Consider the following 26,071-nt stretch of genomic DNA (forward strand, 5'->3'; position numbering starts at 1 on the left):
GTGGCTCAGTGGTAGAGCGCTTGCCTTGCATGCCTGAGGCCCTGGGTTTGATTCCCCAGCACCACATAAGCAAAAAGAAAAAAAGCCAGAAGTGGCGCTGTGGCTCAAATGGTAGAGCACTAGCCTTGAGCTGAAAGCTGAGGGACAGTGCCCAGGCCCAGAGTTCAGGCCCCACGACTGGACCCAAAAATGAAAAAAATTCTGATTATAATTCAATGAGCATTATAAATTCATTAATGAATTCCATAATTCTGGAAAATTCTGTTTCTCTCTTCAAAATCTGCTTCTACTAATGTCTCCCTTTACTTCTAGACTTTAACTAGAAAGGTTTTGCTTGTACCTTTTATAACTCATTGCCTCCAAACTGAAGTATTTCAGTTCTTCAATTCTCTTTTTATCCATGCCTTAAATGCTAGTAAACCAATCCATTTTTTTCTTTTTTGATGTCAGGCCTGGGTGCTATGCTACAGATTTTTGCCTTCCCCCACCCTGCCTGCCCCCTTCCCAAGCTAGCACTCTACCACTTGAGCCACAGCTCTACTTATGGCTTTTTGGTAATTTATTGGAGTTAGGAGTCACATACACTAGCTAGGATTACAACTGTGAGCCACCAGCACTGGGCAGGCAATAAAATCTTCTTTCCCATATGCTTAATTTTAAACAACTTGATGATCCCTTTCCTTTGGAGTTTTGGAGAGATTCTCTGAAACCTAGTATGAAGTGCATCTCTCCAGAAGAGGGGTTTGATTGAATTATTATAAAGCACTTAGTGGCAGATTGAATTATTATAAAACACTTAGTGGCAGAATTCTGGCAGATTTCACCTTCAATTCAGGTTGTGTGATTCCCGCCAACATTCCCCTCCCCACCACCCTTTGACACTGGGGTTTGAATATAAGGTCTCAGATGTGCTCAGTTTTTGAGCCATACCTGACTTCTGCTGGTTATTTTGGAGATGGATTCTCACAGACTTTGATGTCCTGGCTGGCCAATTCCACTCCTCAGATCAAAGGACTTTTCAGTCCCTTATGGGTTATAAAATAGTTCACTGTAGCTGGGTGCCTGTGGCTCACACCTGTAATCCTAGCTATTCAGGAGGCTGAGATCTGAAGAGCATGTTTCAAAGCCAGCCTGGGCAGGAAAGGCTGCGAAACTCTTATCTCTAATAAGCCACCAGAAAACTGGAAGTGGCACTGAGGCTCAAGTGGTAGAGCACTAGCCTTGAGTTGAAGAGCTGAGGGACAGCACCCAGGCCCAGAGTTCAAGCCCCATGACTGACCCCCCCCCCCCAAAAAAAAAGACTAGCTTAAAGCCAGACCAGGCAGAAAAGTCAGAAGAAGAGGTGGATCAAGTCAAGGGTACCTACTATAAACAAAAAAGCTAAATGACAGCTCTGAGTTCAAGCCCCCATATTGGTGTACGTATGGGAGCGCACGCGCACACACACAGAATGAAAAGGGAAAAGAGAGGCTGGAAATGTGGCTTAGTGGAGTGCTTGCCCTGGGTTCCTTTCCTCAGTACTACATAAATAGAAAAAGCCGGAAGTGATGCTGTGGCTCAAATGGTAGATAGAGTGCTAATCTTGAGCACAGACAGGCTCAGGAACAGTGCCCAGGCCCTGAGTTCATGGCCCAGGACTGGGGGAGAGAGAGGAGAGAAGAGAGACAGAGACAGAGACAGAAAAAGAAATTGCTTGAGATCACAAACGAAACTTCTAGTACTTAACCTATAAGCAAGATTTACAAGTCTACTTTTAAAGTGATAAATAAAATTTATAAGCTGGGAGCCAGTGGCTCACACTAGTAATCCAGGCTACTCAGGAGTCTGAAATCTGAGGATTGAGGTTCAAAGCCAGCCTAGGCAGGAAAAATATGAGACACTTATCTCCAATTAATCATGAGAAAACTGGAAGTGGCACTGTGGCTCAAAGTGATAGAGCACTAGCCTTGAGCAAAAAAGAGCTCAGGGACTGTACGTAGGCCCTAAGTCCAAGCCCCATGACTGACAAAAATAAAAATAAAAAATTAAGAAAATATATAAAATCTTCAGGAAAATGAAGCTCAAACATCATTTTTTTTGGTCAGTTGTGGGGCCTGAACTCTGGGCCTGGGTGCTGTCCCTCAGCTCTTCAGCTCAAGGCTAGCACTCTACTACTGGAACCATAGCGCCACTTCCGGCTTTTTCTGTTTATGTGGTGCTGAGGAATTGAACCCAGGGCCTCATGCATACAAGACAAGCACTCTACCACTGAGCCACCTTCCCAGCTATGCCCCCCCTTTTTTTTTTCAGACAGGAAAAGAAGTTTATTTACTGAACTGCTGCCCCTGCCTTGCATGGTGGAGAGGCATGGCTGAAAAAGGAAGCTATAAATTTCTTTTACAATTATGTTGTTATGGTGGCTCATTCCTATAATCCCAGCTATTCATGGAGGAAAAATGAAATTCAATGCCAGTTAGAACAAATAGTGAGACCTCATCTCAACCAATAAACTGGGTTTGGTGGTTCACACCAGTCATGCTAGTTATGTGGAAAGTGTAAATAGAATTTCAGTTCAGGGCTGCCAAAGGCAAAAACTATTTTAAAAATAATTAAAAGCAGAAAGGTCTGGAGACATGGCTCAAGTGGTAGAATGCCTGGTAAGTCCAAGGCCCAAAATTCAAGTCTTAGAAATTCAAGTGTGCACAAATACATTTCCCTTAAAGACCTTTGATTGGAACTAATTGAGGGAAGAACAATTATTAACCACAAAACAATATCCTACAAATAGAAGAGTAATCCAGTGGATTACTTATTTAATGGCATTTAAAATGTATACACAGAAAATTTTCTTTTAATTATATACCTTTGTAAATGTCCAAAACATCACATGCATTTGACAAGCTATTAAGTTAACTTTGCTTAGAATTGTTTATTTCTTGCTCTAAGAATTTTCCTCTTCAGTAAAAACCTTTGATAATTTCTTTCAATTTCACCATATACTGGCTTCCCATGTTGTTAAGAAACTGTCAATGTATGGCTGGGAAGGTAGTTCAGTGGTAGAGTGCTTGCCTTGCATGCTTGAGGCCCTGGGTTCAATTCCTCAGCACCACATAAGCAAAAAGAAAAAAGCCGGAAGTGGTGCTGTGGCTCAAGTGGTAGAGCGCTAGCCTTGAGCTAAAGAGCTGAGACAGCGCCCAGGCCCAGAGTTCAGGCCCACTACTGGACCCCCCCCCCCCAAAAAAAAAGAAACTGTCAATGTAACTGGCATTCCTGTGATGTCAGGCCTTTTCTGTATCCACTAACTTCTGTGATTTGTTCTCCCAAGCATTATTTTCATGGGTCTAGGTATAGATTTTTTAAAAATTCTGAGGGGCTGGGAAGGTGGCTCAGTGGTAGAGCGCTTGCCTTGCATGCCTGAGGCCCTGGGTTTGATTCCCCAGCACCACATAAGCAAAAAGAAAAAAAGCCAGAAGTGGCGCTGTGGCTCAAATGGTAGAGCACTAGCCTTGAGCTGAAAGCTGAGGGACAGTGCCCAGGCCCAGAGTTCAGGCCCCACGACTGGACCCAAAAATGAAAAAAATTCTGATTATAATTCAATGAGCATTATAAATTCATTAATGAATTCCATAATTCTGGAAAATTCTGTTTCTCTCTTCAAAATCTGCTTCTACTAATGTCTCCCTTTACTTCTAGACTTTAACTAGAAAGGTTTTGCTTGTACCTTTTATAACTCATTGCCTCCAAACTGAAGTATTTCAGTTCTTCAATTCTCTTTTTATCCATGCCTTAAATGCTAGTAAACCAATCCATTTTTTTCTTTTTTGATGTCAGGCCTGGGTGCTATGCTACAGATTTTTGCCTTCCCCCACCCTGCCTGCCCCCTTCCCAAGCTAGCACTCTACCACTTGAGCCACAGCTCTACTTATGGCTTTTTGGTAATTTATTGGAGTTAGGAGTCACATACACTAGCTAGGATTACAACTGTGAGCCACCAGCACTGGGCAGGCAATAAAATCTTCTTTCCCATATGCTTAATTTTAAACAACTTGATGATCCCTTTCCTTTGGAGTTTTGGAGAGATTCTCTGAAACCTAGTATGAAGTGCATCTCTCCAGAAGAGGGGTTTGATTGAATTATTATAAAGCACTTAGTGGCAGATTGAATTATTATAAAACACTTAGTGGCAGAATTCTGGCAGATTTCACCTTCAATTCAGGTTGTGTGATTCCCGCCAACATTCCCCTCCCCACCACCCTTTGACACTGGGGTTTGAATATAAGGTCTCAGATGTGCTCAGTTTTTGAGCCATACCTGACTTCTGCTGGTTATTTTGGAGATGGATTCTCACAGACTTTGATGTCCTGGCTGGCCAATTCCACTCCTCAGATCAAAGGACTTTTCAGTCCCTTATGGGTTATAAAATAGTTCACTGTAGCTGGGTGCCTGTGGCTCACACCTGTAATCCTAGCTATTCAGGAGGCTGAGATCTGAAGAGCATGTTTCAAAGCCAGCCTGGGCAGGAAAGGCTGCGAAACTCTTATCTCTAATAAGCCACCAGAAAACTGGAAGTGGCACTGAGGCTCAAGTGGTAGAGCACTAGCCTTGAGTTGAAGAGCTGAGGGACAGCACCCAGGCCCAGAGTTCAAGCTCCACGACCGACAAAAAAAGTAAATAAAAGATAAAATGGTTCACTGTGAGTGGAGCCTTTTGGGCACAGGAAGAGCTGTCCCACCGGACTTCTCCCAACTCAGACAGGTTTGGGTTTCGGCTGTTGAGCTCTGAGAAGCCTTCAAAAATGAAACAGGTTTGGCAAATGATCTCACAAGAATAACTAAAAACACTTTATCTCCCTTCTCTTTTCCTCCCAGTAAAGCTTGGTCTAGCAATTCATGTGCTGTAAATTAATAAATGCTTTTATTAAAATTCTGCCTAGAAACTTTGTCTTCAAAAAGAGAGTTGAACTGAATAGCCTAGCTCATACTGTTTATTTTTTTTGTACCAGTCCTGGTGCTTGAACTGAGAGCCTGGACACTGTCCCTCAGCTATTTTAATCAAGGCTAATAATGCTCTATCACTTACTTGAGCCATAGCTTCAACTTCAGCCTTTTGGTAGTTTATCCTAGGTAAGAGTCTCAGGGACTTTTCTGCTTGGACTGGCTTCAAACAGTGATCCTCAGAGATCTCATCCTCTTGAATAGCTACAATTACATGTACAAGCCACTAGTGCCTGGCTTAATTTAATTTTTTTTTTTTTTCTGTCGTGGGACTTGAATTCTGGGCCTGTGTGCTGTTGCTGAGCTCTTCAGCTCAGTGCTAGCACTCTACCACTTGAGCTATAGCGCCACTTCTAGTTTTATGGTGGTTAATTGGAGATAAGAATCTCATGGACTTTGCTTCTGAGGCTGGCGTCAAAACACCATCCTCAGATCTTAGCCTCCTGAGTAGCTAGGATTACAAGCTCTGGCCACCAGTGCACAGCTTAATTTAGTTTTTGAGATAAGGTCTTGCCAATTTTTCCTGAACTTCGTTTGAACTGATGATTCTCTTATCTTTACCTCCTGAGTAGCTAGGATTATAGGTGCATGCCACAATGTCTGACTGGCTTTCGTCAATATATATAATTAACATTAACTTTTCAAAACTCTAATGTGCAATGAAACACTAAACTACAAGATGAAAATAAAGTCAGAAAAGAATCTAGTTAAGCAAATTCATCTTTCTATATTATGGAATTTCTAAATTAGTATAGTTAAGCTCTGATTTAATAAATCCACAAATTTATTTTCCATGTTTGCTAAATGTTAAGTGAAAAAACACAAGACTTAAAACAGAAAGGGGTGGATGCTGGTAGCTCACAGCTGAAATCCTAGCTACTAAGGAAGTTAAGATCTGAGGATCATGGTTCAAAGCTATATTGTGGAGGAAAGTGAGAGTCTTATCTCCAATTAACCACCAGAAAACTAGAAATAGAGCTGGGCTCAAAGTGGTAGAACACTAGTCTTTTTTTTTTTTTTTTTGTCAGTCGTGGGGCTTGAACTCTGGGCTTAGGTGCTATCTTCAACTCAAGGCCAGCGCTCTACAGCTTGAGCCACAGCGCCACTTCCAGTTTTCTAGTAGTTAATTCGGACTTTTCTGCCTGGGCTGGCTTTGAAATGTGATCCTCAGATCTCAGCCTCCTGAGTAGCTAGCCCAGTAGAACATTAGTCTTATGCAAAAACAGCTTAGGGACAATAACCAGACCCTAAGTTCAAGTCCCAGAACCCACCAGAAAAAAAATGGCTAATAAACAATATTAAACAAATTTTGAATTTTTTAAAAGAAAAATAAGTTAAAAAAAATCTAAGTGTTGGCCTGGGAGTATGGCTCAGTGGTAGAGTGCTTACCTAGCACGCATGAAGCCCTGGGTTCAATTCCTCAGTACCATATAAACAGAAAAAGCTGGAAATGGAGGGTGCTGTGGCTCAAGTGGTAGAGTGCATGACTTGAGCAAAAGCAGCTCAGGGACAGTGCCCAAGCCCTCAGTTCAAGCCCCAGGACCGGCATAAAGCAGTCTGTTATATTTATGGAAAGTTAATATAGAAATTTACATATTTTTAAATATACAAATATTTTTCTACTCATCACAGATTTTAGCACTATGCAAATATTAGCTAATTAAACCTGTTAAATGAATAGTTAAAATGTTCTTTACTAATTCAATGAATTAAACCATGACATTTTACCAAACATAAAAATTCAAGTTTTTTGGTATCTTGCCCATGTAATTGTAACTCCTCTGTACAGTATTCTCATAATAAAAAATTCAAGTTTTTGTGATAGTACATATAGAAGCATCTCAGAAACATTACTCCAATACAGATGTCTAAAATTTATTGCATCCAGATCAAAATTTTTAAAGAAATAAAATATTTCACCAGGCGCTGGTGGTTTTACACGTGTAATCCTAGCTGCTCAAAAGGCCCAGCTCTGAGGATCACCATTTAAAGCCAACCTGTACAAGAAAATTGGTGAGACTCTTTATCTCCAATTAACCCCCAGAAAACTGTAAGTGGAGCTGTGGGTCAGAGTGGTAGAGTGTTAGCCTTCAGCAAAAGAGCTCACCTCTACCCACTGTAGATTTTTCTTTCAGTAAGTACTTATAGCACTCCTGTATGCCAATCATCATTCTAAGCTCCAAGAACATAGCAACTTACAAAAGGGACAACTAAGCTTAAGTATACAGTTAAGTATATGAGCAGGTATTAGACATGAAAAGGAGAGGAGAGTAAAAGATAAAGATTTCTGGGGTGCCTATTTAAAATAGGGTGGTCATAGTGATCTCATTGAGAAAGTAACAATTTGGAAAAAACATGAATAGGTTTTAAGGAATACCAAAAAGACCAGTGTGGTTGGAGATTCGATTTTACTATGTGGGTTATCTACCACATATCTACTATACACAAAATTTTATGAGGGGCAGCACTGGGGTTTGAACTCAGGGCTTCCCACTTATGAGGTTGGTGGCTCCACCATTTAAGCAACACTTTTTGCTAGTTATTTGGAGATGGAGTATAGGAAACATTCCTGCTTGGGCAAGCCTTGAACCACAATCCTCCAGATCTCAGGGGTGAGCCACCAACATCCTGTTTATACTCTTTTGTATTTTTCAGACAGTGTCTCATTATGTGCCAAGCTGGACTGACCTTGTCATTCTCTTGTTTCAATGCTGGGACTCAATATGTGTATCACCACATCTTGTTCAATATTAATTTTCTATTGTTATTCAGACTAGTTATTACCAAGAGTAAAGATATAAACTCATAAGAAAAATGTTATTTCTATCTGAAACACACCTTGATTATTCTAATATGGTTCACAAAGTAGCCAAACCTGATAAATTCAGCAGTTAAGGTTTCTTTATAAATCCTTATTACTACACATTTAACATTCTTTCTAAAAGCAGACATCATTACTATGTCACTACAATTATTAAATCACCCAGAGGGGCAATCTTTTCCACAGATTTCTAAATTTTACAATAAAAGATTTTAAAATTTTAGCATCTGCAAGTTCTGCCAACTTGATTTTTGATGTCTGGAAACTGTTCATGTACTTTTACTTTTCACAACTCTAATTATACTTGAATATTTCAGAAATATCAGGTAGTCCAAAGGTATTTCAAAGACATCAGGACATTAGTTTTGGGATCCTATTTAAAACTATTTTCAGTTTTTGACAGTAGAATAAAAAAACAGTAATTATCATAATATTGGCTATTCCTAATCCCCTTGGGAAAACTTAAGTGTACACTCCCATGCTAACTCATTTAACAGAGGTGAGGGAGGAGAGTCTCATAAGTTTAAATAATAAGATGTATAAAATGAACACTACAAAAATCTTGGCAGTATTAGAGAATTTACACTCCTACATGAGCCATATTCCCATATCATAAGCTTTTTTTTCTGTGCAGAGTAAGTCAACTTTGAAACTGTATGTCCCTGGATTGACCAGAAACTGACAATGTCTTTGGATTCATGATGAAAATATTTCTAGCAGTAAAAACAAAACAAAACAAAAAGTCCCAACAAATAATTTTCTCCCTTAGAAAACTCCAGTGTATTAATATCCCATTTTTTCAAACTGTATAAAGAAAATTTATAGCTTGTTTCAGAAAACTTTAACACTCAACTAATGAAACCAAAAGGATTTCTAATACATGTTAGAAGTATAGAAATATGTATACACACACACACACACACACACACACACACACAACTTTTAAGAATTGAACAAGAACTTCTGATTATGTTAACTTTGCATGAGGGGGAATAAAGTGTAGCCACATTATGTTATTTTAACCTGATTTCTCTTAGACCAAAGCTTTGTTATATTAGCCATTATAAAATCTTAGATGTTCCTAGATTTTCTCCAATGCTTCTCCTTAACGGTTTAGCTGAAATTCTACATTAGACCATCACATTCATGTTTCCATATTAAAGAAAAAAATTATGTAATAGTGTCCTGTTTCAAATACTAAATTCACTAGAAGCAACATTCAGCTTAAAAACCATGAGGCTAGGGGGTATAAATGTGGCTTAGTGGTAGTGCTTGTCTAGCATGCATGAAGCCCTGGGTTCCATTCCTCAGTACCACATTAACAGGCCCCTCCCCACCAAGACCTTTCTGAGTTCTCCTTGCCAGGAATTCTCTAACATCTACATGTACTTCAGACTTCAGCTTCTAAGTACAAATATATGTGTATAAAATGTAAAATTTTAAAAAATTAAGTGATACTTTTTGAAGAGTATTTCCTTGCTCTTTCCTCCCCATGTAATCTCTAACCTTCTTACACACATTTGTACAAGCAACTAGAGATTGCATATATGGTGTTGATGTAGATTTTACTAACAAAGTTGTCAAACTCCATTTTAAGAGCTGTTAGAGAAAGCACACTATGATTCAAAAACAAACACGTCAGGGGTGAATGTGGCTTAGTGCCTAATATGCCTGAGGCCCTGGGTTTGATTCCTCAGTAACACACAGAAAAAAAGCTGAAAGTGGTGCTGTGGCTCAAGTGGTAGAGTGTTAACCTTGAGCAAAAAGCAGCTCAGGGACAGCGCCCAGGGCCCTGAGTTCAAGCCCCAGGAGTGGCAAAAATATTCATGTCACCTTTACTAATACAGTTGTATATTGCTAAGTCATATTGGCAGCAGTTCCTAAAAATGTTTGAAAAGCTAAAGCATTGTGAACATCTTCCTCATTGTAGTTCTATGAATAACCTTTTATTTGGAAATTATTCTAAATGTTACAAAAGAAATACTTCTCAGCAATATATACATATATATTACAAAGCTACCCATAGCACCTAATAGTGGTATAGAATGTGTTCACTCAGTAGACAGTGAATAACAAGATACAACTGAAAATTACTAACTTTTAAAACATTTAGACACATCTATTATCTCATGTAAAAAAATTACGCTGGGTGTGATGTGACACACCTGAAGTCCTAGCACTCATGAGGCTGAGGTAGGAGGATCATGGTTCAAGTCCAGTCAGGGATACAGAGCGAGATTAAAATCTTTTTTTTTTAACCTCCTCAAACACTTATCCATAAAATTAGCAATAATGTAGATCTACACTTAAAGATTCGAATACAATTCCATCATAGCATCTTACCTTGGGTATGTCTACAAAAACTGCATTTTATTGCAAAAATATTAAAATTGAGAGCAAACTGTCTCTTACTAGTAAAATGTTTTAAGAGTACTCTAAATTCAATGGCAAATTATTTAAAAACAAATTTTAAGGGCTGGGAAGGTGGCTCAGTGGTAGAGCGCTTGCCTTGCATGCTCAAGGCCCTGGGTTCGATTCCTCAGCACCACATAAGCAAAAAGAAAAAAGCTGGAAGTGGCGCTGTGGCTCAAGTGGTAGAATGCTAGCCTTGAGCTGAGGGACAGTGCCCAGCCCAGAGTTCAGGCCCCACGACCAGACCCCCCCCCCAAAAAAGATTAAGCTGGGCATTGGTGGCTCACGCCTGTAATCCTAGCTACTCAGGAGGTTCAGATCTGAGGATCTTGGTTCAAAGCCAGCCTGGGCAGGAAAGTCCGTGAGATTCTTATCTCCAATAAACCAACCCCAAACCAGAAGTCGTGCTGTGGCTCAAGTGGTAGAGTGCTAGCCTTGAGCTGAAGAGCTGAGGGACAGCAACCAGGCTAGAATACTTCTTTTGACCTTTCCACTTATAATTTTACAGATTGGAAACAATTTAGTTTCTACTAGTGTTCTCTCTTGAGCCACAGCACCACTTCTGGCTTTTTTCTTTTTGCTTATGTGCTGAGGAATCGAACTCAGGGCCTCATGCATGCAAGGCAAGCACTCTACCACTGAGCTACCTTCCCAGCCCATAGTGTTCTCTTTTTGGTAGGGAGCAGCAACTAACAAATTGATAATTAAACAAAAGGCACAAAAGCTATTATTGGACACAATATTCAAGTAATTTAATGAGTGAGAGAAATACAGAATTTTAGAAAACAGAATGAATCTAGAGCAGCAAGGGGAAACCTGAGAAAGTAGGCTGTTTATATTAGAACACTACTAGTCCATTTAGTTTGAAAATGGTTGGGGTTTGAATCATATTCTTCACAAAAACAGAAAAATACAAAGAGCTGATGGCAAAACATAAATAATAATGACCCTAAGTAGAAGGCATATTGGCATATACCATGTTTGAAATACTTCATTAGAACTAAGGAAGGAAAAAGAAACTAACTCATTTCTCCACAGCTATAGTAATTCAGTGGAAGAGGTATGTGAAGAGATTAACAGACTCCAAATTGTCATTTCTATTCCTACATTCCATATTGGAGTCACTTGCAAATAATTTGCATTCCATTACCAAAAATGTTAACTGTTACAGCAACAAAAGTAATACATTTCTGACCTTACAGATGAGACACACATATCAGTAGAGTTTTAAAAATAAAATAAATTTTTTGCTGGATGTTGGTAGCTCATGTTTGTAATCCTAGCTGAGACAAAAGGATCATTGTTCAAAGCCAGCCCTGGCAGTAAAGTCAGTGAGACTCTCATCTCCAATGTTGGCCACCAAAAAGCCAGAAATGAGCTGGGTGCCAGTGGCTCATGCGTGTAATCCTAGCTACTCAGGAGGCTGAGATCTGAGGATTATGGTTCAAGGCCAGCGTGAGCAGGAAAGTCTGTGAGCCTCTTATCTCCAATAAACCACCAGAAAACTGGAAGTAGCACTTTGGCTACAGGAAATGACATTTTTTGAAATTTCAGAATTGTTCTGTGAACTCCACAAAAATCAAATTTTCATGGAAATTTTCTTATATAAAATATAAACACACACATACACCCCTCAATACTGGGGACAGAATCCACCTACAGCTCCATAAAGTTACTTTTTGGAAGTGGTAAGAACTTCTTAATTGGGTCTGGGAAGGTGGCTCAGTGGTAGAGTGCTTACCTCATATGTATGAGGCTCTGGGTTCGATTCCTTAGTACCACATAAATAGAAAAGGCCGGAAATGGTGCTGTGGCTCAAGTGGTAGAGTCCTAGCTTTGAGCTGAAGAGTTCAGGAACACAGCCCACACCCAGAGTTCAAGCCCCATGACTGACAAGAACAAAAAACAGGATGGGAATGGATGGGAAGGGGAAACAAAGGAGGCTACAATGCTTGATAAGAAATGTACTCATTATCTTGCCCATATAATTGTAATCCCTCTGTACAGTATTTTCACAATAAAAAAAAAACAAAAATAAAAAAATTCTGCCTTACATGGAGAAACTAAATAAATTGTTTAAAAAATATGAATATTTAGTCAGATGCTGTGACATACACTGGTAATTCTAGAACTCAGAAAGTGGAGGCAGGAGCATTTCCAGGGCAGCTTGGGCTACATAGCAGTATCCTGTCTGAAAATATGTAACAGCATTTGCCAGCACTATCATTTATCAATTGTTTTCTTTTTGAAGGATGCCATAGGCTTTCAAAATCTAAATTCTTTTGTGAAATAATTTGCTACTTGATAAAACAACATAAACCAATGTATTTATTCCATGCAGTTCTCATTAAAATACAAGGTTTTTAAAACCTAGAAGTACAGGGGATTTTTCCTTTCTCATATGACTTATGAAGAACTGGCAGGCACTGGTTCTACGAGGCAGGAAGATTTGGAGTTCTGAGACCAGTCTGTATATACATACCAACAGTCTCAAAAACAAAACACAACACAGGCATCACTTGAAAGTAAGCCGATTTTATATCTGAGCAAGTTGATACAACACAAACACAGATCATAATCTTCTAAGTCATATTTTCTAGCTATACTCACTAGTTAGCAACTTCAAAGAAAAAAAGCCAGGGGCCAGTGGCTCAGGCCTATAATTATACTTAGGAGGCTGAGAGCTGAGGAGTATGGTTTCAAGTCAGCCAGGGCAGGCAAATCCAAAAGACTTCAGCCACAAAGCTAAGCAAGAGTGTAAGGCACTGAGTTCAAATCCCAGTACTGGCCTAGGAAAAAAAATTACATACTTGGATTAGATACCTATTCAGAAAAATCTTGTTAAATGGTCAGTATAACAAGAGCAAAAGTCTTGTCAATAGCATTCCACTACTGTTCACACATAAGAAAGTATGTTATTAAAAAATACACTGAAGTCATCATGTAACAACCCAATCATTTACAATTCAGAAAACAAAAACAAAGCAAATATAGCCTTCCAAATTTGTGAGTTCTATAATGGACTCAACAAACTCTGTATTGAAAAGAGGGGGAAAAAAACTGTGTATTTTTCTTGTAATGCTTCTTTAAACTGTAACAGTGTTAACAAGTATTTATACAGTACTGTAGTAGATATCCCAAATAATCTGGAGATGACCGAGATTATATGAAAGGATGTGTGTAGGTTAGATGTAAATGCTTTTATACCAAAGATGTGAGCATCCAGACTTTGGTTCCTGAGTTTCCATATATACCAACACACGACAATTTGTCAAAACATCAAAATCAGCTAGACAGTGGGGGCTCATGCCCATAATTTTAGCTACTCAGGAGGCCAAGACCTAAGGATTGCAGCTCAAAGTTCGACCAGATAAATCGAAGAGACTCTTACCTCCAATTAACTAGCAAAAAGCCAGGGATGGAGGCGCTGGCTCCAGTGGTAGAGTACCAGTAAAGAATGAGAAAGCAGTGAGCCCAAGGCTGCAAGCTCCCAGTAGCACACACATACACACACACTCTCTCTTCTGTCACACACACAAAAAGTGGGTCCAGGGGTTGAAGGCATGGCTCAGGTAGTGGGACACCAGATGACAAGCTTCAATCCCAGTCCCAAACCAAAAGTAAGTCCATCAATAATACTGAGTTGAAAATTTCCAAACATTTTGTTGTAATCCTCACAGAAAAAGGTAAGATTTCAAATTTGAGGCTAGCTTGGAAAGGATCTTCTTAAAAGTGGGCAAGCTGGTCACTGGGGATCCTTGCCTTAGGCCTAGCTACTCAGGATGGTGAGATCTGAGGATCACAGTTCAAGGCCAGTCCATGCAGGAAAGTCCGTGAGACTCTTATCTCCAATTAACCACCAGAAAACCGGAAATGGCACTGTGGCTCAAGTTGTTGCACACTCACCTTGAGCCTGGGACAGGGTCCAGGCCCAAAGTTCAAGCCCCACGACCGACCAAAAAAAAAAACAAAAACCAAAAAGTGTTAAAAATGACTGCAAAAATGTCCATCTTTACAGTGAAAAGTTTAGAAATGAAGGCTGGAAACTCCACGTAGTGAAAAATAACATTTGGAGGAACCAGCCATTCCACTTTCCCTAAAAGTACTTACTAGGTGAATCAGGACTGAAAGCCTTCAGAACATTCAAAAACAAAACAGCAATGTCTTAAGCCTATCTCCAGCTTAAATTACCTAGTAACATTTGGGACATAATATACGTATGCATGAATGTGAATGGAGCCAGAGTTTGGGTTTCAAAGCCAGCAATAAATTCAACGAGTAAAAAATTATCACTACTAAATCACACAATCCTAAATCAGATTTAAGGATCTAAGAAACAAGTCGGATGATTTCCAAGCTTATGGCAGACCCCAGAAATTAGTGATTACTTCACTATTTTAGCAAATATATGGAAATGTTCCACCAGACATGAAATATGCTGACAATGACTTAACTATTGACCTCTATAAACTTAAATCGCCTAATTGGCTGCCAGGAAAAAAATTCAGAAAAACCAGTAGCATGTGTCCATCCCTTGGGAACTTGCATTAGTGATTCTAATGCACTAAGGTAGAGCTTTAATTAAGACCATAAAAACAGTGCAGTGTGTCATGCCTCTAAAGGATAACCATTTTATTTACTCATGCACAAAACTAGAGACAACTTAATTCACTACCTGATAGGAACTTAAGTTGAAATATTATCTACTTTGGTTTATCTACTTTAGCCAGACGCTGATGGCTCACTCAGGTAATTCTAGCTACTCAGAAGGCTGATATCTGAGGATCAGAGTTTGAAGCCAGTATAGGCAGCAAAGTTCCTGAGACTCTCAGCTCTAGCTAACCACTAAATAGCTGGAAGTATAGCTGTGGGTTAAGCGGTAGAAAGCTAGCCTTGAGCAAAAAAGCTAAAGCCCAGTGTCCAGGTCCCAAGTCAAGCCCCAATACAAGCTAAAGAAGAAGAAAAAAAAGCACTACTTAAACAGGAACAGTTGGTTCATGACTATAATCTTAGCTACCGGGAGGCTGGGATCTGTGGGATCATGGTCAACAGCCAGCCAGGACAGGTTAAGTTTACTAGATTTCATCAACAAAATCAACCATCAGGGCTGGAGATTATATCTCAAAAGGAAGAGCACTAGCCTGGCAAGTCCAAGTTCCTACAAATCAGAGTACTATTAAACAGGTAACTTGATAGAATTGTGATAGATATAGATATATCTATGCAATAGGGGGACATCATATTGAGTAAGACAAGCTCAAAAAGCCATGCCTTCATTCTCATATGGAAGTCAGACCTAAAAGGATGTATTTTCATGCACATATACATTATTTATATGGACAAAAGGGGAAAGGGATAATTTTGAAACACACTGTAATTACATATGAAAGCAACGAAGTTTCTTGATTAAACCTTTTATCAATAGTGGTTTTGGGAAAGCAGTGAAAGCTGTTGGAGAGGGTACTAGTGAGAAGGGGTTGAACTAACAAAGGAGGATGAATAGGGTCAAACAATTGCACTATGAAAAACAAAACAATGAAACCTACTGCAAATGAGAAGGGTGAAAGTGACAGAGGGGATGAGTTTAACTCAAATCAACTGTGTACATTCTAGGAAACACTGTTCAATGTATGGCCATTAAGAAAATGAAAGGCTTGTCTGCAGGTTTGATGAGTGAAAAAATGTATTTCAAGAAAGCCATTATCATAAAAAGAACATTCTTCAAACCCAGAATGAATGCTGGAGAAATTATCACCACACAAAGGGCCATCTCAGCCAGGCACTGGTAGCCTGAAATCCTAGCTACTCAGGAGGCTGAGATGTGAGCATGTCAGTTTGAAGCCATCAAAGTCTGTGAGGATCTTATCTTCAATTAATCACCAAAAGCTGGAAGTGGAACTGTGGCTCAAGTGGTAAAGTGTCAGCCTAAGCACTAAAGTTTAAGGAAAATTGTTAGGTTCTGAGTTCAAGCCCCAGTACCAGCACCAAAAAGTTATCTCCCATGTAAAAAGCTTTATGTCATATGCAAGAGCTAACTTTTGTACTTAATGGCTGTATTTGAACATGTCATCACATAAACATTTAAATTTTTCACAAATATCAAAAACAGATTTGGGACCTTACTTATTATATTTGAATTTTTTAAATTTCAATTTATTATCCCAAAACTTATGTCAATACTGCCTTTGATATGAACTTGTCTTTAAAACTACCACAGAAGATCTCCTAACAGAATTTTTCTCTGGAGGTCTCTTACAAACAGTATACAAACGGTAACTTACCCACATTCTGCTTCCTTGAGCCTTAAAAAAGCAGATGAATTTCTTAAGTTTTATGTAAAAAAACATTCATCACTTTTGTTCAAAGGCTGTAGATTCCAGTATGAGGGGAAGGGAAATATGTAAACTTTGACCTATTATAATAACCATTTGACCATTGTAATAACTGACGTGTTTTCTGCAAAAATTTGCAAGCAGAACAACTTAGTAATAAAAAAAATAAAAATTATAGCCAGGGCACTGGTGGCTCATGCCTGTAATCCCAGCTACCCAAGAGGCTGAAATCTGAGGTTGTGGTCTGAAGTCAGCCCGGGAAAATCCAAAAGTGGTGCTGTGGCTTAAGTGGTAGGGTGGTAGCCTTGAGCAAAAGGAGTTCAGGTGCAATGCCCACACCCAGAGTTCAAGCCTCAGGACTGGCAAAAAAAAAAAAAAAAGGCCAAATAATTTATAAACTAATAAATGCATTCTTGTCTGTATTTATTAAGAAATACTAAACCAGGTACTGGTGGCTCTCACTGTAATCTTACTCAGGTAACTGAGATCTGAGATCTCGGTTCAAAGCAGCCTGGGCAAAAAAAATCCATGAGACTTTAATCTCCAATTAACTACCAAAAAAACTGGAAGCAGAGCTGTGGCTCAGGTGGTAGAGCACCAACCTTTAGGACAAAGCTCACAGACAGTGCCCAGGTCCTAAACTCAAGCCTCAGTGTGGTACACACTAAGGGGGGGCGGGGGGAAGAAAAAAAAAGTATGCCCCTTCAGACAGCAATGGTGAAGTTTTAGAGATCATTTCTTCTCAAAGTATCTTTAACAAATACTGGGTATGGTGGTACCCAGTGTCTTTCAAATGCCTGTAAACCCAGCATTTGAGAGGCTGTCAGGAGGGTCACATGTTTGAGACTAGCCTGGGACTACAGGAAGAAATCCTGTCATCCCATACTTATCACATTTGAAAACGGGGGAAATTAAGAAAAAAAGGAATCACTATCTTGAAAAAAAATAACAATTAACCTATTAGAAAGGTCTTAAAAGAGAAAATTACTTGCCACCTGTTTCTCCTTATCTCAATGCAGTACACTCACTTAAGGCATTAGTGTACTGTCAATTCACTCTATTTCAACGAATTAAAGTATCTAGCTCTGTAATTATGAAGGTTTTAAGTGTCTATTAATCTATGAATGAAAATAATTAAGTATAATTTCATACATGTCCAAAAATGTAAAATACCACCACCAGGTGTCAGTGGCTTACGCCTGTAATCCTAGCTACCTAGGAGGCTGAGATCTGAGGATAATAGTTCAAATCTAGCCTGGGCAGGAAAAGTCTGTGTGTCTCTTATCTGGAATAAACCTCCAGAAAACTGCTGTGGCTCAAGTGGTAGAGCACTAGCCTATAGCTGAAGAGCTAAGGGACATTACCCAGGCCCAGAATTCAAGCCCCATGACCAAAAGAAAACCCCAACCCCACCCCCACAAAAAAACCAAACAACAACAAAAGAAACCACTACTACTATCAAACTGCACAATACAGTATTTTTCTGTTCACAACTAATTTTAGAATATATGTGCTTTAGGGCTGGGAAGGTGGCTCAGTGGTTGAGCGATTGCCTTGCATGCCTGAGGCCCTGGGTTCGATTCCTCAGCACCACATAAGCAAAAAGAAAAAAGCCAGAAGTGGCGCTGTGGCTCAAGTGGTAGAGCGCTAGCCTTGAGCTGAAGAGCTGAGGGACAGCGCCCAGGCCCGGAGTTCAAGCCCCACGACCGACAAAAAAAAAAAAAAAAAAATAGTGAACTGAAAATAATTATTAATAGTACTATGATTTGTCAAAACACCTTCTGACAGCTAGCTCATAAGCTGTGCTCAAGTATTTCCATTTGTTTTACATTTCTGCTCTATACTAAGAATGTTTTATGTTAAGAAACTGTAATAAAGCATAGAGTAAAATCTGAATAATCACACAGACATGGACCACATTTATTACAAACAGAAGAAGTGTAGATCTATAAGAGTACAGATTTTTTTTCTTAAAAAGGGGAGAGAGCTACAAGCTGAAGTATAGAAATTATCATATCCTGTCATCATTTAGTCTACATTTTAAAATCACATATATACAAAACATCAAAATACAGCAATTTAAACTATTATTAAAGGAATTAAAACAGTATCAAGAGTAGAAAAGTTTATTTCAATTTAGGCCACTCATGTTTCATCCTGAGTTCATTTTCATTTTCCAAGAAGAAAGGTTATTTGGGAAAAAGTGAAATTTATACTCCACAACCTATTATTTACAAGGAAAGAAAAAACAAGTATAGAGAAAAGAATTCACATTAAAATTTAAAAAAAATAAAAAGCAATCAATTCTCTACATACTTTTATTAAAGAAATACAGCTTTCAAAGATGGGATACATTGTTGCTATTAAAACAGGAGCATTACCTTCTTCATTTCTCCTTCAGCTACCAATAAAAATCATAATTCATTTGGAAATTGTTTATGGACTTGACTTAATTCAAAACAAATCACTCCTAACAAGGAAATATTGTAGCTTACATGTCACATTAATTATATGAAAAGCTACAGAAACTACAGGGAACAAGATCCAAGGGAATATAACAAAACTGTACAACATCTTAATTTTGTGGTAACTAAGTGACCCTTTAGAGCACTATAAAAAGTGGTTCTGTAAGAACCAAGAATAACTGAGGGTGAACTATCTCCATAATGTTTAATAACTTACATTTCTTAATCTAGAAAATACTTAAAACTGTAGCTAAGGCAGTTGTACACAATAACTAGAAACGTATTTAAAATGTTCCCATAAAAGCAGGATGCAACAAAGATACTTTCATATCACTGTGATCAAGTTTAGATTCAATCCTTGATAACTCTCTCTTTATGAGTTCTTGCTCTTATGATACTATTAAATCATGTGAAGCAGTGGTTTGGGGATGCAAAAGGGAAAGTATTAATTTCAAAGAATTGAGAAAAATATGGCTTCTTAATATTATACACTAAAATAAGTTAGTCTAATTCTCAAAATTAGATCAATGGATCCTATGTACCTATTCACTAGTTTCCCAGCAATTCCTATACTGCAGGGGAAAAAAATTAATGAGTGCCTGATATTTTAAAATGTGTATTTTTCATAGGTAATTACATTGCTTTCAGTTGTAGAGAAGCTGATAAGATATGTTGTATCATTTCTTTTCTAAAATTATAGTAAATTCATTTTCAAGTGATATTTCAAATTGAAAAGTAATATTAAAAATTATTTTTGTCTTTTTCCACTTGTATTTAAGCAGAGTTGCAAAGCATTTCCCTAGGAAAGCATATTACTTGTTCTTATTGAAAAGATATTTTGTATTAGAATAAACGTGTATTTTAAGAGTTATACACATTAACTTAGCTGAATATAAATGGACAAAACATCACAATTTCCCCATCATAATGTACTGAGTGAGTTACAATAATGTATTAACAGAACTTTATTTACTTGAAAGTGAATACAAGGTATTATATAAACACTGTTAGTATCACTCTTAATGTAAAGACATTCTTAGTATCAATTCAGATATTTTAAAAGTATTGTAAATAGGTTAAATGTCCTCACCAAAAATAATGGTCACTTTTGAGTGACATGAGCAAAGAAAATTTTAGCCATTCACAGGCTGACAAAAAGTAAAACATGAAAATGAAGAGCAAACCAGCAGAGAGAAGAGGAGATAGCTTAGGGACGCATTTGTGAAACCAGTATTCAATCTAACATCTTAAGATTCTACACAAGAAATATAAAAATTTAAACATACACATTACCATTTCTTCTCAGATTATCTGAACACGTATATATAGTGTATATATATATATATTTGTGTGTTTTATACATACATGTTATTTTGTGCGTGCATGATTGTAAAATAAGTGCAAATGTTACCAACTAAACCAAGCAATTGCTAGTAGTTCTATTTTATATGAAACAAGCCTATTAGACAACTTTGGTCTCTTGAAATAATGTTTCTTTTGGAGGAGGGGGCGCTAAGGATTCAATATTTAGAATGAAATTTTCATCTTGTAGTAAGAAAATGGAGGAAGCAAACCCATTGTGTTCATAAAATGCCAATTCAGTTTAATATTTATGCTATAATAAAATGCACTGACAATATCTGAATGTTGAAGAAGAAAACAAAGAAATCAAAAACTCAGAAAGCACTACTTCATTATCTAAAAACAATTCTATTTCAATTATGTTTCAATTAAAAAGCTAATGTGTTTGTAAAGTCAGAATGTAGACCAGGTGCAGGTGATTCAGGTTTCTTATTTTAATGAATAATATGAAGCAGCACTGGCTTCAGTATGCTTCAGGTGGCCTTATTTGATGTGTGTCATGCCCATCTACTCTGGTGATTTAAATATATAAAGGAAAGAAAAGGTTCCAGAGGATAAGTGATGAAACCTTAAGGATATGGTCACAAGCCAAACTACCAGACTCCATATAAAATCTCACTCACATACACTCAACACACACAAACCACAAACACAACCACACATACAAAAATAAAGGACACACAATGTTCCTGCTACTGTCAGTAACTTCCCTCCCCACAAAGTAAAAAAGCTAACTACAGCACGAATTCATGAGTACACTGTAGCCTCTATTTATATATACTGTTAATTGGGTCCATGCTGAAGACACATCACTGGTGACATTGTGTTACAAAGTCTGTTTAGTACTGTTAATGGCTAAAGCCCTATGAAGAGGTCCAAAACAGACTCACACATGTCAAGTTTCCACTATAGTGGACAATGTTGCATTGAGGCTGCAGTGTACTTAATTATGTTAAGAATTTATATTGCAAAATATTAAAAATACTGTATTAAGAAAAAGAAGTAAAAGGAAAGTTACATTTTTAGTTTAATGTGGGTATCAATTACTTCCATCTTGCCCAATATCCCATAATTTAAATAGCCAGAGAATGATTAGATGGTGCCAATTATAACACAAACACTTTATTATTGACTGCTAATTCCAATCTTTAAAAATAATGTTTTTCTTCTAATCCTAAGAATGGGGCCCTTAACTTTTTAAAATAAACATGCCTGACTTCAAATTTCAAGACAGATAAAAGAAAATAAAAACAAAGGTTTTACGGTATAAATTATAATTGAAAATTTGGAGTCACATTAGCTTATACCTGAATAATGTAAACTTTTATGTTAGAGAAAAAAAACATTTCTCTAAATTATTAAAGTACTTACACTGATAAAACACACATTTTCATCGTTAAAATTTGAATTATTCTCTTAAATGTTCCATTTCACCAAACATTCAAAATACTTTATAATACTAAGTTAACATTTCTATATTTTCATATAATCCCATCAATATTAGTTCATAAATAAGAAAATGAGTTCTAAATAAATGACACAGGAGGCAATAAATTGACACATGACAAGTAAATAAAAGGCTAAAGCACTCCAATACCATTAAAACTGTTTTAATGTTGTTGCAACTCCAAAATGCAACAATCATCAGCTTGTAAAAGACCCAAATTTTAAAAATTCACTTTAATTACTCCTTCATACCTATTTTACAATAAAGGCAAGAAACATTTAAATCCTCCTTGTCCTGATTGTACTATGCTACTAACTTGTTTTCTATCACTATAATGTATGTTGCAATTCCCATCAGATGCTATATAAGAAAAAATAAAATAAAATAAAATATTAACCTCTGCTTCAATGTACAGTTTCCAGAATCTGCCAGAACTGGGGAACTGGGCAACAAGGCGTTCATAAGTCTTCCGTGCTTTGTCTATAGGTTGATTCTAAAATTGAAAACCAATAAACAGCATTTACAATGTTAGGACTATGAAAGTATTATTTACTGCAGAATCAAGTAGTGTGATTGGACCCATAGAGAAGGAAATGTAATCCTATATCACTAAACCTGTGCCTCTCGAATGAGAATGCTCCAAGCATCAAGGTCATATGGATTCTCTTCTAATTTCTTTTCGGCTTTCTTCACCTTCTCTGGTACATACTCAGCTGCCTGAGAAAGGAAGAAAAATAACAAACTGAAGTTACCATTTTAAAAATCGAGTACCTTACTTAGTTCAAGAGCAAGATACTGGTCATTAGATCCAATGTCACAATCCAAAGCATTAAAATGTGTATTTGCTAGAATCTATGAACTGCACACTTTATCAGTAGCTTCTTGCAAAAATAAGATCAAATAACCAAATATTTTTCTTCAATACAAAGATTTTTAAATACTAGTTTTATATTAACACACAGCATCAGTTTCTAACTGTTTGGTCTCAAGTTACCTTACCTTCTTAAAATGTTCAGTAACGAAGAATCTTTGAGTTACATTATGTACAAATATGCTTTATACCTGACTTTTTTAAAGGCAGGTAGACTTTCTCATCTGCCTCTGTACTCAATCTGCTGCTCTATTATGTCATATACATGTTGAAAAAGTGTATTACACACTCAAGAAAGAATGAAAGACACAAATGATGTCTTAGATTTCCTTCCCTTTGATTGTTTGAAGACGGGGTCTTGCAGCTGTTACCCATGTTTGTTTTGGGCACATTCTTCCTGTCTCAACCTCCCCAAGTGAATGAGACTTGAGTAGTGGGTCACAAATTTCTTTCTTTCCTTTTTTTTTTGGTTGGTCATGGGGCAATGAGGCTTGAACTCTGGACCTGGGCGCTGTCCTTCAGCTCTTCAGCTCAAGGCTAGCACTCTACCACTTGAGCCACAGTGCCACTTCCAGTTTTCTGGTAGTTAATTGGAGATAAAGAGCTCACAGACTTTCTTTTCTTGCCCAGGCTGGCTCTGAACCACGATCCTCAGATATCAGCCTCCTGAGTAGCTAGGATTACAAGTGTGAGTCACCAGTGCCTAACCAGATTTTCTTTTCTTTCTTTGTCGGTCATAGGGCTTGAACTCTGGACCTGGGCATTGTCCCTCACCTCTTCAGCTCAAAGCAAGTGCTCTACCACTCGAGACACAGTGCCACTTCCATTTTCTAGTGGTTTATTGGAGATAAGAATGTGTCACAGACTTTCCTGCCTGGTCTGGCTTTGAACATGATCCTCAGATCTCAGCTTCCTGAGCAGCTAGAATTACAAGCATGTGCCACCAGCACCTGGCTTGGCCAGATTTCTTTTCTTTTTTTTTTTTTGGGGGGGGGTCCGTTTGTGGGGCCTGAACTCTGGGCCTGGGTGCTGTCCCTCAGCTCTTCAGCTCAAGGCTAGCACTCTACCACTTGAGCCACAGCACCACTTCCAGCTTTTTTCTTTTTGCTTATGTAGTGCTGAGGAATCGAACCTAGGGTCTCATGCATGTAAGGCAAGCGCTCTACCACTGAGCCGCCTTCCCAGACCTCTGGCCAGATTTCTTAATGAATAGTTAGAACTCAGGGCTGGGAAGGCGGCTCAGTGGTAGAGCACTAGCCTTGCATGCCTGAGGCCCTGAGTTCGATTCCTCAGCACCACATAAGAAAAAAGCTGGAAGTGGCACTGTGGCTCAAGTGGTAGAATGCTAGCTTTGAGCTGAAGAGCTGAGGGACAGCGCCCAGGCCCAGAGTTCAGGCCCCACAAATGGACCCCCCCAAAAAAAGAAAGAAAATAGTTAGAACTCGCAGATGCTCTAAATCTTAGGTCCTAGAGTATTTGAACCAAGTCTGAAAATTACCACTGTTGAAGAATATAGAAACTTCATTTTGTAGTAAAAAAAAAAACAATCAAGACATGATTCAAAAATTGTATAATGCTGAGTAATATAAAATATGAAGTCTGTAATAATTAAAGAGATTTAAAACATACTAAGTCAGGTATGATGGAGGGAGGAGGTTCCTGAATTCCAGACAACAGCAAAACACTAAAAAATATGCTTATTGTAGTCATATTTAGGTAACTGGGTAATGGAAATAAAGTGCTATTCAGTCCCTGTCTATCTTCAAACTCTTATGGTGCTGGAGGTCAAATCCAGAGCTTTGTGTACCTAGAAAACTGCTCTGTCACTGAGTTTTATGATAGTTTTTCTTTCTTTCAACTATAAGGAGTTTTTGTTTCTTTGTGGCAGTACTGGGACTTGAACTCAGAACCTGAGTGCTTCCCTTTAACTTTTCTGCTCAGGTTAGAGCTATATCACTTAATCCATAGTTTCTGGCATTTCAGTGGTTACCTGGAGATAAGAATCTCAGAGGCTTTCCTGCCTAAGCTGGCTTTGAATGGAAATTCTGATATCTTAGCCTTTTGCCTAGCCAGGATTACAGGTGTGTATTACTAGCACCTGGTGATCATTTTATTTTTAGTTCAGAAATTTTTCTTGGAACTGTGAGTCCTTAGTGGAAAAGTGTTTGGCAGGTGTGTTTAAGATCCTGAGTTCCAAAGCTGGGTGCTGGTGGCTCATGCCTGTAATCCTAGCTACTCAGGAGGCTGAGATCTGAGGATCAAGGTTCAAAGCCAGCCAGGTAGGAACATCTGTGAGACTCATTTCCAATTAACCACCAGAAAACCAGAAGTGGCACTGTGGCTCAAGTGGTAAAGTCCCCGCCTTGAGCTGAAGAGCTGAGGGACAGCGCCCAAGCCAGAGTTCAAGCCCCATGACTGACAAAAAACTCAAAGAATTCACAAACTGGGCTGGGAAGGTGGCTCAGTGGTAGATTGCTTGCCTTGCATGCATGAGGCCCTGAGTTCGATTCCTCAGCACCCACATAAGCAAAAAAGAAAAAAGGATGAAGTGGCGCTGTGGCTCAAGTGGTAGAGCGCTAGCCTTGATGTGAAGAGCTGAGGGACAGGCCCCATGACCAGACATCCCCCCCCAAAAAAAGAATTCAAACTTTATAAGCCATGATAAGGACAATTTGCCCTGTGAAGGTTAAAATGTGTTTGTGACTTTAACTAAGTATCACTATTCCACAATACTGTGAAATATGTGAAATTTCTGTAATCACCTAATCTCAATTTAAAAAAAAAAGTGAGAGAAGGGATGGGTGACAATGTTGTCAGATACCTTGTACTCATATACTGTTTTGTAGAATGGGTGAACTTCTTTGTACAACTACTTAAAGATATAATAATAATAATAAAGTTCAAAAAAAGGATCCTGAGTTCCAGGCTTGGAATGTGGCTTAGTGGTAGAGTGCTTGCCTAGCATGCATGAAGCCCTGGGTTCCATTCCTCAGGACCACTTAAACAGAAAAAGCTGGAAGTGGTGCTGTGGCTCAAGTGGTAGAGTGCTAGCCTTGAGCAAAAGAAGTTCAGAACAATGCCTAGGCCCCGAGTTCAAGCCCCAGGACTGGCAAAAAAGAAAAAGAAAAAAAGATCCTGAGTTCCATCCCAGCACATGTAAAAAAAAATTCTTTTTTTTTGGGGGGGGGGAGGGGTAACAGTCGTGGGGCCTGAACTCTGGGCCTGGGCGCTGTCCCTCAGCTCTTCAGCTCAAGACTAGTGCTCTACCACTTAAGCCACAGCACCACTTCCGGCTTTTTTCTTTTTGCTTAGGTGGTGCTGAGGAATCGAACCCAGGATCTCATGCATGCAAGGCAAGCACTCTACCATTGAGCCACCTTCCCAGCCT

At 38.5% G+C, this 26,071-nt stretch overlaps 1 protein-coding gene across 1 annotated transcript in view; it reads right to left on the reverse strand.

Annotated features, from left to right (window-relative positions):
• Cstf3 (cleavage stimulation factor, 3' pre-RNA, subunit 3, 77kDa) overlaps nucleotides 1–26,071 on the reverse strand; it is an 83,010-nt gene that overhangs the window by 40,568 nt on the left and 16,371 nt on the right. The window contains exons 2-3 of the mRNA XM_013019555.1: nucleotides 22,428–22,529; nucleotides 22,210–22,305 (exon numbers count right to left, since the gene is read on the reverse strand). Of these exons, the coding sequence (XP_012875009.1) occupies nucleotides 22,210–22,305; nucleotides 22,428–22,529 (198 nt within the window). The remainder of the gene's footprint in view (nucleotides 1–22,209; nucleotides 22,306–22,427; nucleotides 22,530–26,071) is intronic.

This window comes from Dipodomys ordii, unplaced genomic scaffold (assembly GCF_000151885.1).
Source record: "Dipodomys ordii isolate 6190 unplaced genomic scaffold, Dord_2.0 Scaffold46, whole genome shotgun sequence".
NCBI lineage: Eukaryota > Metazoa > Chordata > Mammalia > Rodentia > Heteromyidae > Dipodomys > Dipodomys ordii.